This window comes from Bactrocera dorsalis, chromosome 2, assembly GCF_023373825.1.
Source record: "Bactrocera dorsalis isolate Fly_Bdor chromosome 2, ASM2337382v1, whole genome shotgun sequence".
Classification (NCBI taxonomy): Eukaryota; Metazoa; Arthropoda; class Insecta; order Diptera; family Tephritidae; genus Bactrocera; species Bactrocera dorsalis.
The window spans coordinates 34,697,986-34,714,028 of record NC_064304.1 but is presented as its reverse complement, the minus strand read 5'-3'; the positions used below and the strand labels follow the sequence as shown (position 1 = coordinate 34,714,028).

General features: G+C 36.4%; 5 protein-coding genes across 5 annotated transcripts; 1 reads left to right on the top strand and 4 right to left on the bottom strand.

Annotated features, from left to right (window-relative positions):
* Positions 1-3,233: 3,233 nt before the first annotated feature.
* On the bottom strand, positions 3,234-6,509 carry LOC105231766 (sphingomyelin phosphodiesterase). The gene is made up of 6 exons (XM_049450428.1): positions 6,331-6,509; positions 4,708-5,602; positions 4,101-4,638; positions 3,846-4,028; positions 3,622-3,771; positions 3,234-3,560 (listed from the first exon to the last, which is right to left on the bottom strand). Exons 1-6 carry the CDS (start codon positions 6,437-6,439, stop codon positions 3,375-3,377), a joined length of 2,061 nt encoding a protein of 686 aa, XP_049306385.1. The 5' UTR covers positions 6,440-6,509; the 3' UTR covers positions 3,234-3,374.
* A 145-nt stretch (positions 6,510-6,654) lies between these two features.
* Positions 6,655-8,017, bottom strand: LOC109579938 (RING finger protein nenya). Its single transcript, XM_019992288.3, has one exon. It carries the CDS (start codon positions 7,786-7,788, stop codon positions 7,150-7,152), a length of 639 nt encoding a protein of 212 aa, XP_019847847.2. The 5' UTR covers positions 7,789-8,017; the 3' UTR covers positions 6,655-7,149.
* A 145-nt stretch (positions 8,018-8,162) lies between these two features.
* On the top strand, positions 8,163-8,952 carry LOC105231767 (methylated-DNA--protein-cysteine methyltransferase). The gene has a single exon (XM_011213221.4). It carries the CDS (start codon positions 8,256-8,258, stop codon positions 8,826-8,828), a length of 573 nt encoding a protein of 190 aa, XP_011211523.2. The 5' UTR covers positions 8,163-8,255; the 3' UTR covers positions 8,829-8,952.
* Positions 8,953-9,306: 354 nt separating this feature from the next.
* Positions 9,307-11,657, bottom strand: LOC105231768 (RING finger protein 37). Its single transcript, XM_011213222.4, has 2 exons — positions 10,609-11,657; positions 9,307-10,549 (listed from the first exon to the last, which is right to left on the bottom strand). Exons 1-2 carry the CDS (start codon positions 11,314-11,316, stop codon positions 9,752-9,754), a joined length of 1,506 nt encoding a protein of 501 aa, XP_011211524.1. The 5' UTR covers positions 11,317-11,657; the 3' UTR covers positions 9,307-9,751.
* A 971-nt stretch (positions 11,658-12,628) lies between these two features.
* Positions 12,629-13,352, bottom strand: LOC105231769 (28S ribosomal protein S18c, mitochondrial). Its single transcript, XM_011213223.4, has 2 exons — positions 13,202-13,352; positions 12,629-13,138 (listed from the first exon to the last, which is right to left on the bottom strand). The coding sequence occupies exons 1-2, from the start codon at positions 13,233-13,235 to the stop codon at positions 12,747-12,749; spliced, it is 426 nt and encodes a 141-aa protein (XP_011211525.2). The 5' UTR covers positions 13,236-13,352; the 3' UTR covers positions 12,629-12,746.
* Positions 13,353-16,043: the final 2,691 nt, after the last annotated feature.

Sequence of the window (16,043 nt, the reverse complement as noted above, 5' to 3'; positions counted from 1 at the left end):
GAACAAAACCAGCTTAGAGAGAGGAACAACTTAAATGGCACGCTTCTAAGCTAGACTCCTCGCGGCCAAAGACGAAAATAAAGAAAAAATATTGTCAAGGAATCAATAAACAGCATCTCAGAGGCATGTAAAGTCAAAAAGTGTGGAAATCAAAAGAAAGTAGTCTACTGGTGGACAGATGAAATACGAAATCTAAAACAAACCTGTCTACTTAAGCGACGACAATATACAACAGCTGGAGGAGGTGAAAGAAATGCAATCGGAAAACATATGAAATATAAAGCTGCGAAAACTGAGGTGGAAGATGAAGTAATAAAAAGAAAGAAAGATAAATGGGAAGATTTATGGATTTTTAAACTTCGAAATGCCAGATGACTGCTACTACTTCGTGGGTTAAGTGGACGACATCGCCGCCATCATAACCGCTCGTTATACCAATATACCCAGTCGCTGACTAACTTAAGTCATGCTGCGAACACAAATATGGCTGGTCTCACATGCCCTTAGCCTAGCCACGGAAAAATCAGCTGATTCTGTTTTCTAGAAGTCGCCACACTTCGCTGGAGGTATGTAAACACGTAAAAACATTCAGAATCTGTTCAAACGACGAAGATCCTAAAATACCTAGGTATAATAATGGAAAATAAACGTCCTGGGCTAAAATTCCGCATGCTGCTATAAAGTCAGCCAATATAACCATGTCCTTTGCAGAATGAAACTGCTTATGGAGACAACACAATCAGTACTATTATATGGCAGCGAAATATGGCCCGATACATTAGATGTGAACTACAGACGGAAAGTGCTGAAAGCTATGGCTTTTGAAGGAAGACGGAATTAAAATACACATGATAACAAGTTAACAAGATAGCCGATAAGGAAGCAACCATATGAACGCTAGAAAGATCGGTGGACAAGGGAACTCAGAAGAAGATGGACTGCCAAACTAATCAAAGATATAGAGATGTGTCACAGTAGGAAAAACTACCAGGTAAACTATTACTTAACAAAGGATGTACGGGGAACATTAGAAAACTAGCATGGACAATGCAATACAAAAATTTATTTGAAAAAATTATATAATATGTACTACGCACTAAAAAATAGACATGCACGCAAGGTGAGCCAAATATCTTGAGATTGGCTATAAAGCCGTAAGCATTCTTGAACGCAAGGAGAGTAGAAACTTACCTTCAATAGGTCCATTTTGGAAAACTTGCCCTGAAGTATTGCGAAAGCGGTTCTGGGGCAAGGAAAAATTCCATGGTAGAAGGGGATAAGATTTTAGTGGGTACATTACTCACATAGGAGTACTACCTGACAGCTTAAAAAAATGTTTGCGTGAACATTTGACTGTTAAAAATTTGTTCCCGTTGAATCCCACACACTCTTTTAATCGCTCAAAAAAGGCTCATGTCGATTGGTTGATAAAAATTAAAAAGAAAATACGTTGGCGGTGCATCGAAACACATCTATAGAACGTGGATTTATGAGACCGAGAGTAATGTATGTATGTATGTTTGCTGATAAGCAGAATCCAACAAAAACTGTTCGCGGACGAAGCACTTGGCACCGAATTACTTTTTTTTATTCCTGTACACAAAAGATGAACTAAAAGGGCGACGTTTTTCGACGAAGAGGCGGTTGATGCGATCACAACGCACGTTTTGGAGATACCTAAATCTGAGTGGCAAAAGTGATTAATATTTGCAGCTGCAGACAACTCGTCCAACAGCTGTGCTCTCTTTGATAAATTTTTCCACCCTTCTATGAACTTTACCGCAATGTTATCTGGAAATTAGTTGATAATTGCATGAATCGCTAATCATTAGTTTAATAAATACCAAGGTATACTTATAAGTACAGGAGCAATAGATATATTATACGGCCCTGTTTACCGATTCGAAGTACTATTCTTATTACTTCTTTCTGAATAATAGAAATATTTCTGTTATTGTTAATTATAGTTAGTCGTACAGCTTATGTGTTGAAGTATTGGTACTTGAATTAATTTATGATGTAGTTAGATTCGTTAACGGTTTATTTTTAAATGCTTGGTTGTTCTTGTATGCGTACAACCATTCATACATATATAGAAATTCCTGATTTATAACAAATAAAAGCACATATAAATTATAATAAGTACCGAGTTATATTAATAAATGATAAATGCCGCAATGTGAAGTACATAAACGGGTTTTGCCAAAAAATATTGGAAAAATGTGAATAAAAATTCATTAACTTTTGAGTCAAGTTTTAAGAAGGAAAATAAATCTCATTTCAATTAAGTTGCGTCAAAATTAGCTGTAGGTCTTAAGCCTGAACCTGAACACCTTGAGTTACATACCTGATTATTAATTTTGCCTGGGCATACTGCTATAGTGCTCATATGTTTAGTTCATAATTTTTAAATTATACATACTTCAAAATCTATGTCGTCCACGTCAAGATAATCCCCTCTGGACTCAAAAAACGTGTGCCAACTTTTTTCCCAATCTTCGGAACAGTTGTTAAAGTCAAGTTCAAGAAATGCCTTCAATGCGCTTAGCGATTGACCTTTAATGTCTTCATTTGTCTCAATACGGTTTCCCTGGAGCAGTCGTTTGAGTTTGCTGAATAGCCAGAAGTCACACGGAGCTAAATCAGACGAATATGGTGGTTTCGCACGATATTGGTTGAAATTTTTACGAAAATTGACGAAGAATCAGTGCAGTATGCGACGGTGGATTATTGTGGTACCAAAACCTAGAAATGTCGACCCATAATTTAGACCTCGCTTTACAAATAGTTTAACACACAAATAGTGTCCATGTTGGCAGTTTGGCCGGTCGAAATCGAAGAATTTATTAAATTATTTTTATTATAACCTTTTTTTTCGAACTGCTTTGACGTGTTTTTTCGGCTTCGGCTCACCTTTTCACACCACACTTTCACCTTTTCACACCACTTGCCACACTGATTTGCCAAAAAAGTGTGATTTTGGAACCAATTGTGCTTTTACATTTCTGAGGCCCAAGTGATCTTACGAAATGGCAAAGATGCCAACAAGATCTCTGACTGTTAATTGTCGAAACTCAAGCAAATAAAATACGGATAAAAAGCAGAGCTTTCATGTAATAACAAAATTTCGACCAAAGCTTTCGCAGGAGAAGTAGTGAGCCTATTTACCTATGTAATCAATACGTACCGAATTCTGTCGAAAATTGACACTGACGAAGATTGAATACCAATGCTTAACTATTTAATACTTTTTTTTATTAATTTCTAACATTCGGTCCGACCGAATTTAATAGTTAGTAGAAAAATGTTAATAAATTAGGAGTAATACGAGTATAAATTAGCAGACATCCATTCAGTGCCCAAATTCTAGGTTTTCAAACATGCTGCATGATTGCCAGTATTGCTGCCAGTGCAAGACTAACTATTGATCTGCCTGAGGAAGCCGCACCGCCACCACCAGGACTTTTGGTAGTGGTTTCTTCCGTTGTCGGTGCAACGGTTGAAGGCGTTGAGGTAGCCGCTGTAGTGGTGGTACTTGTAGTAGTAGTTTCATTGTCCAACTGAAAATGGTATTGTAATATATTTAGTACCGCAATTTGATTTGCTAATGGATTAACTTACAGCAAAAGTCAGTTTGACTTGCAGCTCTTCACAACGCGCTCTTTCCGTATTCACATGTACCACGATGCGACAGATCGTGCTAAGCAGACAAGATCTATCACAACCCTCTTTCATTTTCGGATCAGCAGTTGTCATTTTATAAGTCCAATACTAGGATGGAAGTAAAGGAAATGAGAATATTTAATATTGGAAATGAAAATGACATTAAATTATGTCTTTTATACCTTTCTAAGAACGTTTGGGTTCTCAGCCATTTCATCGAGCAAAATATCGATGCCAGCTGGACTTAGATTTGCTGTAAACTCAGTCGAGAAATCGTATTCTTTGAACCATTTTGGGGTTTGACTGTCACCAATAGCGTTGGCTTCTGTTAAATTGAAGATCCATGTTTCGTGATCTACAACTTGCTAAATTTAAAATAGAAATTTATATATTTTTATTAACTTGTTTGCATCCAACTTTTTTGTATAGCTACTTACCATGCTCTTCTCTTCCACATGGTACAGTCGATAATTTGGATTCTTATTCGAATATGTTGTTAGTGCGCCACCATTCCAAGCAATGGAAACCGCGTGACCTTTCTCGGAGTAATACATAAGCATTTCATCATTGTGCGAATGTCCATTGAAGATGCCACTAATTGTGTTCCTGAAGCGTTCAACCAATCTGCTAAATTCACGCGCCCATACCGACCAACAACTACCGTCACCGGAGGGAATGTGCGCCAGTATATGCACATATTCGCCCGCCTTTTCAGCGGCTAACAAAGTGTCATGAAGCCACTGCAGTTGTGGAATCTTATCCGTGCCATCGTAGTACAGCCAATAGTTTGAGGTGTAACAATCATTGTTATTCAATGCGATCACACGGAAACCGGCTTTTGGTGACACTGTATAGTAACCACCCTTCAGAATGGTTTCCTTTGTATCGGCTGGCAACCAGGTAGACCATTGTTCATATAATTGTTCATAGAGCCAAAGAGTATTGATATTCTCCGGCACATCATTTGGGCTGAAACTAATTTTAACATTACAATTAGTTTACTATTGAATAGATATACTCGTACTTATACACATTTCAACTTACAGATTCAATGGATGTGGTTCATGGTTACCAATACAGGGATATACTGGTACACCGGGAAAGACCTCAGCTAAACGATTGTTGAATTTCCACAGACTATCATTGTTTTTCGCAACGGAAGTACCCCAAACCATATGATCCACAACATCGCCGGTTTGATAAATGTAATCGATTTGAGTGTGTGTATTTTTGATATGATTTAAAGCGTCGTCAATCATATGCCACGGTGCATCGCAATCACGATAATCGCCCCAATAACCCGCCGCCTCTTCACTCGTTGCAGTATCGGCATGGCGCTGACAGCACAGTGGTTCGTCACATGCAGCCAAAGCTCCAGGCACATACAGCGGATCATAGTGAATGTCAGTTAATTGCAAAACTTTCAATTCATCTCCATTCTTGGCGGGTATATCCGACTTTGGTGCCGTAACAGCCGCGCCACTGCCATCAATTGTGAGCGTCCAATTGTAATCGACATTTTGCACATTACAGAAATTGAATTGCATGAATAACGAACAGAATGTACGTGAATCGATCTTCGTATTCTTGACTATGTAGATAACACTGTCGAGATTAAAATCAATCAGGTTTTCACACACTTCCGCAGTTTGCAATTCCAGCCTAAGACAGGCGTCCAAAGCAATGGCTTTCAATTTCTGATCGGCCTCCGGACCATCTTCCTCTCGAAACGTACGCGCGATAACATTAGCTGTTGCGCGACAAGTGGTGCAAGCAACAAATTGATCAGCTAAAGACAATTGATCCAGCTCTTTGGTGAAAAGATCCTTTTTAGTGTGCGCCTTTGCCAGTTGTGCGCTGATTTGTCGTAACGCTGCAGATTCAATCCCTGTCCTGTAGTACTTTATGTATTCTTCCGATAATTTTTGTGCAATCTCATCTAAAAATAAAATAGAATTTGAATTTACCGCTTATCGAAAACACGTTTGTACGTGTGTGCAGTTAAGCACTATTTTTATTGGTTTATTATTATAATTGCTTTGCTTCTGTATGAAGCTTTCTGATTGCTGGAAACAGCCGGGTACTTTGATCAAGTTATTATCGGTAAACCGTGCACAATGATAAACGCTCACATACATACATTTTGGAACGATTATGAAAGACCGAAAGTACTTTGGTTATCCGTCACGTGTTGCAAGTCACGATTCCGTTCGATTTTAGCCAACTTATTTAATATTAAAATATATCTAAATGAAAGTGCTCATATATAATTTTATTATTAAAAGTTTCAACCTCCATAATCAAAAAAAAAAATTAAAAAAGTGCTAATAATTAAATTTAATTATTAAAATTTGAACATTCATAATCAAATAAAAAATAACGTATCATGTATCCTCTAAATATTCGAAATTGACTTTTTTATTGCTTACGATACCATAGTACATATACTTATTATAACTTTTTAAGCTCACGCTATCCAATATATCTAATATATATCCAATATATAACCATTTTATAACCAAAACACACATTTTGTATCAGTATGAGTTGTTTCTGTTATAACATTTTTTCTTTACTTGTAAACTTATGCAAAGAGTTCTTACATTATTTTGCATTTTAGGTGACGATATTTATAACAACTCAATTTATTGCCCTTCAATCACTTACCCGAAATGGCAGAGAGCACAATATCGTTAGCGGCAAAATCCTGTGGCACTCCGGGTATAAGCACCGCCGCACTAACAGCCAGGAAGGCTACTGGTAAAAATCGCCACATTTTCACTTCCGTATTCAATAACACTCCGGTTACCAGTTCAACCACAAACTAATCAACAAATCGCTGAAATCACCGAATTTATTCGAAATTTTCCAAAACTAGCAAAACAATTTATAGCCTATCGCCCCTGATAATTAAATTTGTTATCGCTGTGATAATCTAGTACAGTTGCTAAAACGTTTTACTCTTTTCGCTTATAAAGGATCTATAATAAAAAAAAAACAATTTGAACACGTTTTTATTGTTTAACTCTGTCATACACGAGATTATACACCCAACACATTGATTAACTTTTATTAGTAGTCGCTGTATCCGAGGCGTTGAGTACATACAAACTCACATATTGGAGAGCTGTTCACGTGTTACTTTATGTTTACAAATTAGTTTGCAAAATTCTTGCATAACCGAATAATCTAAAACAGAAGTTATTGAATGTTCATTCCGTATTTTGTTTGTACTTACACTATAGCGATTAGCTAAATATATTCAAAAAACCACACATAATCATAATAAAAAAAATTAATTTAAGTAAGTTTGGGTTCCAATTTAACCCTAAGCTTAATTATATATATACCTTCGTACAAACAACCACTCAAAATTTAATTAAATTAAGCTTTCACTCAAATTCACATATTCATACAGCAAGTTAAATATACTTTGCATTTTTTCTTATTTAAATTTATTAACATTCAGTAATTTAATTTCAAATCTTATATAGTAAAATCATTTCGCACATGATCTAAGAATGAGTCACTTTGATTGCTTAAATTTGTACTTTTGGTGCAATCGACGCTGGACATTGTTACGTCCGATAGGGTGCTTATGGTTGGAGTCTTGGGGCGTGAATTTTGACCACTGCTGTATGCGGTCGACGTTGCGGAGCGGCCGCGTGCCGGACGTTGATGCCTTTGGTGGCGCTCCTGTAAGCTTCGCTTTTTATAAGCTAAATATGCTTTCAGTTTCTCAATACGTGTGGTTTCATGTGCTAATTTCTCATCCAAATGTGCATCGATTCGCTTCATACCATTAAGTTTCTTTAGCGCAGCTTGGATCTGTTGCGGCAAGCAATTGACGTAGTAATGTGCGTTTAACGCATCCTGCATGGTTTGAAATTGAACGATTTTTTGAAATCGACGAAATGCATTTACCGGCGACTCAAAATATACGGCCATAGATTTGGTCATATTGGCGTCGATTGTCCTGGCTGCGTAGGGTGTCTTGCATATGTAGCATAGCCCCGTTGGCGTGCAAGACTGACAAAAAACGTGACCGCAATTTGAAAAATAGTATTTGTTTGTATTTTCCACATTCTTTGGCAAAAAGCATTTATTGCAAAAAAACATAAACATGATGACAATTTATAATGTATTTCTCAGTTTGTGTTTGAAATAAACTAGCTGGAATAAATCGTCGGCCATAGGAAATGAAACAATACCCGTTGTAAACTAATGTTGCCACAAGATGAGTTTTTCTTATAGTTATTGATGCTATTTGATTTTAAAGCACAACAGGGTGTTTAAATAAAATTCATTTACCTACTTTGACTTTTTAAATAATAGTTGTTGAATAGGTGAAAATTACTGTACTCAATCGTAATAGGCGCGAAAACATTATAAACTGATAAAAAAATGTGTTAATTTAAATTCATTCATATTTCATCAGTTATACAATATTGCTTTCACTTTTTCGCAGTAAAAATTTCATTTAGCTTTCAGATTAAAATGTCCGGCAGCTCCACAAAGCCGACAGTAACAAAATAAAACAAATATCACAACAAAACAACTTATTCAACTACTTCACTAATGATTTCATCAGAATGCTAGGAACTAAACAAGTTATTCTTAAATCCTTTGGTAATAAGAAACCTGTTAGGATCTCATACGGACTTGTTGGTAGTCAATTTGGCGACATCGTATTGGGTTTCCTTAAACATGCGAATGACGCAATTTGCTATTTACACTTTGCTGAAAACGAGGACAAGGAGAATAGAACAAATAATTATGAGTCCTTACTGCAGAAACGTTGGCCAAATGCTTTGCTCTTAGAAGACTTGAATCAAGCGCGTATTCTGGCTGATAGAATATTTAGTAAAGAAGATATGATTCTCAATGTTATGGTGTCTGGTACGCCGTTTCAAGAGGCAGTGTGGAATGAATTGTTAAAAATACCCTCCGGTCAGACATGTACATATGGGGATATCGCAGATAGAATTGGAAAACCGAATGCAGTACGTGCAGTTGGCACAGCTGTTGGTAGTAATGAAATATCCATCGTAATACCTTGTCATCGTGTCGTGTCAAAGAATGGTGATATAAAATATGGAGGTGGTAGAACACGAAAAATTAATTTGCTGAAGTATGAAAAGGAAAAATCACTAAGTGGAAACTGAACTAATAAAGTATCAAAAATCTAAATAATTACATGAAATGTATTATTGTATCCGGAGTGGTTCAAATAGTTTAAACAAACAAATTTTTTTCAAGATCCTAATAAAAAGAACTATATTTTATTAATTTGAAGTATTTTATTCAATGTAAATATATTTCTTGCATGTTTTTATAGGTTGTAATTCCCAGATAGTATACGCACATATATTTTAATCTTTGCAAATGTTATAGTTCATATATGCTTTTGTTTTATCAAATATGTATTTATAATTGTATGCCCAAACATATATAATGTAAGCCGTGGATATAGATTGGATTCAAAACCAAATTTTCTGTAATTCTAATAACATTACAAACACAAATGAAACAGAGATACATTCTAATTCGAATGGGTGGCTAATACTAATTTCAATTTCATATATTTAACCAACACGACATGTATCGCTATAACTTGTTTTTCATTGAGTAGTGAAATACAAGTTTTTTATTAATTCCATGTTTATTTTTATGTGATTAAGTATTATTAAAAACTAGCCTGAGACTAAATAACTATTCAGTAGCTCTGTTACAAATCGTTGGAAAATAAAAACTACATATTAATAATAAACAAATATCAATGTATTTATGAACATAAGCGTATGAATCATATGAATCACAAAGTCTGTTTCATTAAAGCCTTTTAATAATACTCTAAGCGAGCATTTTGAAATACTTTGCAACAATATTTAATTTCCTTCTCTTGGACGACGTTAACAAAAATTGTACAAGTTTTTGTTTAGCCAAACCGCACAGTTAACTTTGCCAACGATTTATAACAGTGACCGAACACAACTGAGACAAATTATAAAACCAAACTAGCACTTTAATGACTTCTTTTAGGCTCATTAATCAGTTCGTATGTTAACATCGCCAAATGCGTGAACGCTTACAATTTATGGTAACGCTCAACATCGACTGTGCGAAAACTCGCCTTACATGTGCACATTTCGTCCTTAGTTAACTGTACTAAGCAAGCACGACATACCAGATGCCCACATGTAACAATTTCATATGAGAAATGTTCCGTTTTACAGCTTATACATGTTGCTGGTTTCGTTTCTGCGGGCGGACATGTATAGCGTGTGACATTTTTCAATGCTTGTTGAATGGCGTGATCAATGCCTGTCGGAATTGGGGTGGAAGATGCTGTCGATAAGGCTGATGAAGCGGCCACAGAAAATGGCATTGACTTTGAGGAAAGTGATAATGGAGTACTGGAAGTGGTGTGTGTTGTTGTAGAGGTAAGGGATGTTTCCAGTCGATATGTGGCGTTATCACTAAGTCTGGGCCGTTTTGTCGGCGGTATTGATGATGATGTAGCTGTGGCGGAAGCTTGAGAAGAAGACTTGTAAAATGCCGCCGATAATGATGAGTAAGTACCGATGCTAGAACTGTGACGTTGGCAAAAGCTTGCAAACTGTGAGGCATGTCGATTTTTGCTGCGCCGAACAAAGGAACTCCCTAAAGAACGTGGTACTGTTTTAAAGTGCTCGGAATTTTCCATAAGGAACTTTTCTATGCGTGCCTTAAGGGCGAGGTTGAGAATTGCTTTGCGTTGTGAGGTAAATTCAAGGCCAGTAAAAGGATCCGATGGCAGACGGCCCCATTTAGCTTCCACTTCAGAATGCTTATCTATTGTGGATTGGTCCACAATTTTCCCTGAGGGAAGTACAGTAGGGAAAATCTGAAAAGAAAACAAAAATATGGTATTAATTAATCATGGAATAGGCTTATTATACAAACCATTAGCTCCCAGGTGATCTCATCAAGAAATTCTTCTGGTATTTTCAAAGTTGAATACTCATTTAATTCTGGTATGCTACGCGTTGGTGAGCGACGATTCCTGTCTTCTGTCGTTTGAAAACCATGTGGATTGACTATCTCACTCCAGATTGTTTTAACAAGTTCACGATCGGCTTTTTCCAATGATCGAGAAGGCAATCCCCATACTTCGATTTTTCGCAGCACTGGTGGACACCGCTTTGAAGCACAAATTATTATTTTCAAACTACTAGCGTTGGAGAGTAAACGATGCGCTGTCTTAAAGAAAAATGCTTTCTTGCTTTGTGCTTGAGTGGCCGCACTTTCCGCATTACTACGGGAATTATAATCACTTTGATAGCAAAACGTTACAGAGTCGACGCCCTCAGCAAGGTCACGAGCATAGGCAACGCGTTCCCAAATACCTTCGAACTTGCCATGTAGCTCAAAAGCTGTTGAACGTAGAGCACCATTGCTATTCCATAACTTGATTACCTTCACTTCAACAGCTTTGGGGAAGTCAAATACAATCTCCACAGGGGGTTTAGAAACGGCATAGGCCAGGAAGCCTCGTGAAAGTTGTTCTGCATCGTCTGCAATCAAATTGTTTGCAGAATAACCATCTTCACATAGAGCTTCGCATTCTACGGAAGGCTTTAGTTTGGAATTCAGGAAATTAATTAAGCTCATTTAGCTCTGCTTCTGTTCACACCAGCTCTTTTCTTTACCAAACACCCTTTCAGGTAATTAGTCTTACATACATATGTTAAAAAATGGCGTCGATTATTGCCGTCACTTTAGTATTCGCGTCACGAATTATGCTTGCTCGACCTCACCCTTGATTTTTTTGCTTGTTTTATTAAGAGGTACGCACAAATACACTATAATATCAGCAAAATTAATTAATAAACGCAAATAAACAGAAATATTTAGTAACGAGGAAATAATGCTAACAATTTACTGTTCCACACACCGTACCGTTGGTTTAATTTATGTTAAAATCTGTTAGTTATTCTGTTATCTTCGCTTGTCAGGTGCTAGTTTTGACAGATGATTAGTTTATCTCCGAAGTTCAGCAGTTGTGCTGAATGATTATTTTTTACCACTAATACAACGTCTACACGAGATATTAATTCTTGCCGAGCAATCATATCATAGATTCTTGGTTTATATCAAATATATATATAGGTATCAAAATATGCTAATTTATAATTCTTTGGAATCTATTTATTATATTTGTTTATCAGAGTTGTAAGCTAAAATTTTCTAGAGATAAAGTTTCGTATAATATTAAGAACATAAGACTTAATTTTTTAATTATATGAGTTTTTCATTTTTCGTTTCACACATGCCGACAAAAGAAAAGTAAATAATAAAAAAATGTTTTATAAAATTTTAATCGGTTTCGTCAAAACGGATATTCTCCATCAGCAGAAAAAAAAATCGTAAAAATTTGTTTAAATATTCATGTTTCTTTCTTTTGATGGAATAAAAGGACAATAAACGCAACGCTAAAGAAATCAAAGTAACTAATTTCAATCAATCCTCAACTATTTTTCAAATAATTATATTTGCTAAATTTAACGGACAAATTCTAGTGTTTTTCAATTTCTATTTAAAAAACGGTAAACGGCTTACGGAAAAACGAACTCCTTTCCTAAATATGGAAGATAAAAAACTTAATACATCCATTGAAGATAAGTCTAAACACATTCAGACATCTGGATCAAAATTGGTTGTAAAACTGAATATACCGACAGAATATTGTGATAAAGATGAGGAAATCGTAGAGAAGTCTCAACAAGATGGAGATTTACAAGTGTCAAAGGAATCATTACTGGAGCAAATAAAAATTGTACAAGAGGAACTTGAACATCGTAAGCAACACACACAACGCATTGCGGAACTTAGTCGAGCTGTAGAAGAATGGAAAGCAGACTTTGCTAAAGCTCTGGAAAAAATACAGGATACATTTGCTTTCGTTAAATAAAACGATATTACATATGTATATACATTCAAAGTTAAGCACTTTTTAGAATTAACACGATGTTTATTTCCTAATTCGATTGGCGAAAAATAAAACGTCTAACATTAAATACCTAAGAATTGCCTTGCGTTATTTAGTATTTATGTGGGCGTATTGGCTTTTCAGGATCAAACAAACGAGGATCTTGCATAAAGTCCATTTCCTTGTGGTATGTCGGCATCATAGCGCAATTTTGTGCACGAATAATTGCCTTCTCTACTTGTTCTTGTTTTTGTTTACACAACCCAGTTATATGTCGGCCATAAATACGACCTGTGTAAGGTGACTGGAACTGGGATAGCAACTTCACATTTTTATAGTCTGGAACTATATTGTGTTTGCAAAGAATGCACACACGGCGCTCTTTCTCGAATGGATTGGGTATATCGATGGGCTGATCCTTATTTTCCACAGGTGCACTAAAATCTCGCCGAGTTATTGCACTGTTTAAAAGTGGGGTTACGACCGCCCGGTGGCTGGTAGCAACTGCAATTAATATCAATGAAAACTTTGAATATTCGTTAACATAAGTGTTTAGTTGTTAATTACCACTTCGTGCAGCAACTCTAGCAAATTGTAACATTTTTTGGTAATGCTGAAACGCCTGTTTAATAAATAGCTGTGTTACGCGAATTGTGTGGAGTGGACCGAATATTTAACAAGTCAGCTGTTTGCTTAGGCTTACCAGGTCTTGCTTGTAAAATTTATTTTTTTCCGTAATAATAATAAGTTCTTAGTTTTTGTTCACTTGAAAACTGTAAACTATGGCATATAGATGTCGCTGTGAACGATTAACTGTATGGTTTTGGTGGTAACTAATCAGCAAACTGCATTGCCTGCAATAAATTGCGATGTAAAAAAATAACATGTGGTTCGATAATCGACTACAAGCTGAAATATTCTTTATGATGGTCAATTCGCTAGTGGAATTTTATTTTAATTAAATTAATAAATTTAGTGCATTAGTGACTGCAAACAATATAGACTACATATAATCGCCATTTAAGGGAAATCGATTTTTATTAAAGTTGGGCAAACTGCGCTACATAAGCGTTTAAAATGAACAAATATTGAGTTTCGGGCTGTCAGAGAAGTCGCCAAGGTAAATAATTATGTTAATTACTATTGTTTCATTATAGTTGATTTCTTATGATTGTTTGTAAACAAAATAGATTGTTAATTGAAATGCCACATATCTGAGGAAATGGAAAGCGACAGAAACATAAAATTCCCCACATACGTAATTTCAAGAAATGCTGCTGGCTATACAGTCCTTGGCCCAACGTAAATCAAAGTCTGTGCCAAGTATGTACATAGACGGTCCTTGCAGGGTTTGCAGTCTACTTGATTACTTCAAGTCAGTGGTTCAACGGCGTTTAATATTCTTACGTGGGAGATGCTTTCTAGCGGTGATAATACGTGAACAATCCATTATATTACGAATCAAAACAAATCGAGCCTTTTAACGACCAATGAGTTTCTAGGTAAGTCACATAAGGATATCCATAACAAGATCATAATAATACTCTAGTATTCCATAAATATTATTTTTAAAAATGTGTTTAACACCATTCACATCGTAGTTACTATAAAAACCACTCAAATTCCTCACATTGAATTTTTGTCTTACAAAATTACATCAAACTTGTCACTTCTGTATTCTTATCACTGCTACTTTCACTAAATTGCTTCTAAGCAGTCGTCTGTATGTTCTACCCCATGTAGAATAAGCACACGCGCCTTCAATGCCGCGTTTCCTACTCGAATCAAATTTAATAGAACCTGCAATAAATTTCTATGCCTGCAAAGTAACAAACAATACACACACTCCCCTCATCTGACTTTCACAATGATTTTTTTTATCAATTTGAGCATGATCCTTTAAAATTGGCAGGTTTTTTGTGTTATCCCTTTCAAGTTGCTGCACGCGGTCGCGATATGCAAATTTCGCGTTAACCCTATACAGCTCATAAAAACTTATGTTTATTAACGCTACTCTCCATATAAGTATGCATGTACATAGGTGTGCACATATGCTCACCTTCGCGACATCAACATCGATTGGGGTGCTCAAACCTTTGGCCTATCAATGGGCTCATCAGCCAGGTCTCTGGTGTATCGAAAGTGACGCAATTTGTTTGCAATGAAATTTATGCATTGTTATAAACGCTCATGTGAACATGAAGACATACATACATATGTATGTAGGTATGTCTGCACTTTCTTGTGCCACATGTTTATTGAAAGTGTGCTCATAGTGAAAATGTACTGCAATATCAGTGGGGAAGTACTTCATCCTTTCTCCAACTGAAAACTTCACTTTTTCTATAATAATAAAGTTTTATGCCGCGAAGAGAGCTATAAGGCGTCGTGACTTTTCGCCGTCTTCCGTTTCCGCTTGTCAATAGGAAATGCTAGCACATTGTTGTTCTTCCTTCATATGCATAGGCAATGCTTGAAGACATGCGGTTTGTGTGGGGTGACCTGTCAGTCACTTTCTATTGTGTTTTCGGCGCCTTTCTCTGCCTTCGTGAATGCGGTTATTGTTGATGCTTAAGCTGAGAATTCCCTGAGCGGACTATTTTAATTGTTTGAAATGCAATAAATCTTTTCGCTGTCATTTTGGTTAATTTCATTAGCATTGGCAGTTTTAGCAATTGGGCCAATATTTTTTTTAGAGTTTTTTTTTTGTGCGTTTTTGACAACGTAAATCTTGGCATTTTTTACATCTCAATATGTTACAGACTAAATAAAAAGCTTGAAGCGAAAAAGTGTTGAAATTTTTAAAGCTAACCAAGCGGCAAGCAGATTTTTACTCATTTTACAAAACTGTTCAACAAAGCTGAAGCTAGAACTTTCAGATCATCCAACGGTAGGCCCAGTAAAAGTGTTGCTTCGACAGGGTCAGACACCCCTCCCCCATATTTGTGGGATTAACTGAGCAGAGGTGCTTAGAGTCATGCGGATACTCGTTGTATGCTGGACATATGTATATTTGGTATGTCGGGCTCGATTCTGGTTTAGTAGGAATTTAACCTGCAAAAGTATCCAGAACGAAGTTGCGCAAGGGTCAGCCTCGATTCTAGCGGCAACTGAAACTTGTCGTCTGCAATTGGTGGTTGGACTCCAAGTACGTTATTCATTGAAAGTAAATCGGTGAAGGTATTTATGGCTTCAGTGTGAATGACGGTCAGTGCATGTTTTAAGCTGCTAGCGTCCGCAGTCTGGCCGACTTATTGTCTTATTTCTTCGAAGTAGTTAAAGAAAGACCTCTTGATGTTCCTAGGAGGCCGTTCCGCTACCAGTAGACTACTGCATGGATGGTTTCTGCAAAAATACCATAGCAGAAATTATTTGGAGCAGAGTATATAATGCTCCTTAACTGGAAGCA

Coding starts and splice junctions, on each gene's coding strand:
- LOC105231767 (XM_011213221.4), top strand. CDS start 8,256: ATGCTAGGAACTAAACAAGTTATTCTTAAATCCTTTGGTAATAAGAAA.
- LOC105231766 (XM_049450428.1), bottom strand. CDS start 6,439: ATGTGGCGATTTTTACCAGTAGCCTTCCTGGCTGTTAGTGCGGCGGTG. Junction 4,639..4,707: donor GAACCACATCCATTGAATCT/GTAAGTTGAAAT, acceptor TGTTAAAATTAG/TTTCAGCCCAAATGATGTGC. Junction 4,029..4,100: donor ATGTGGAAGAGAAGAGCATG/GTAAGTAGCTAT, acceptor TTTTAAATTTAG/CAAGTTGTAGATCACGAAAC.
- LOC109579938 (XM_019992288.3), bottom strand. CDS start 7,788: ATGTTTATGTTTTTTTGCAATAAATGCTTTTTGCCAAAGAATGTGGAA.
- LOC105231768 (XM_011213222.4), bottom strand. CDS start 11,316: ATGAGCTTAATTAATTTCCTGAATTCCAAACTAAAGCCTTCCGTAGAA. Junction 10,550..10,608: donor AGATCACCTGGGAGCTAATG/GTTTGTATAATA, acceptor TTTTCTTTTCAG/ATTTTCCCTACTGTACTTCC.
- LOC105231769 (XM_011213223.4), bottom strand. CDS start 13,235: ATGTTACAATTTGCTAGAGTTGCTGCACGAAGTG. Junction 13,139..13,201: donor TAGAGTTGCTGCACGAAGTG/GTAATTAACAAC, acceptor TATTAATTGCAG/TTGCTACCAGCCACCGGGCG.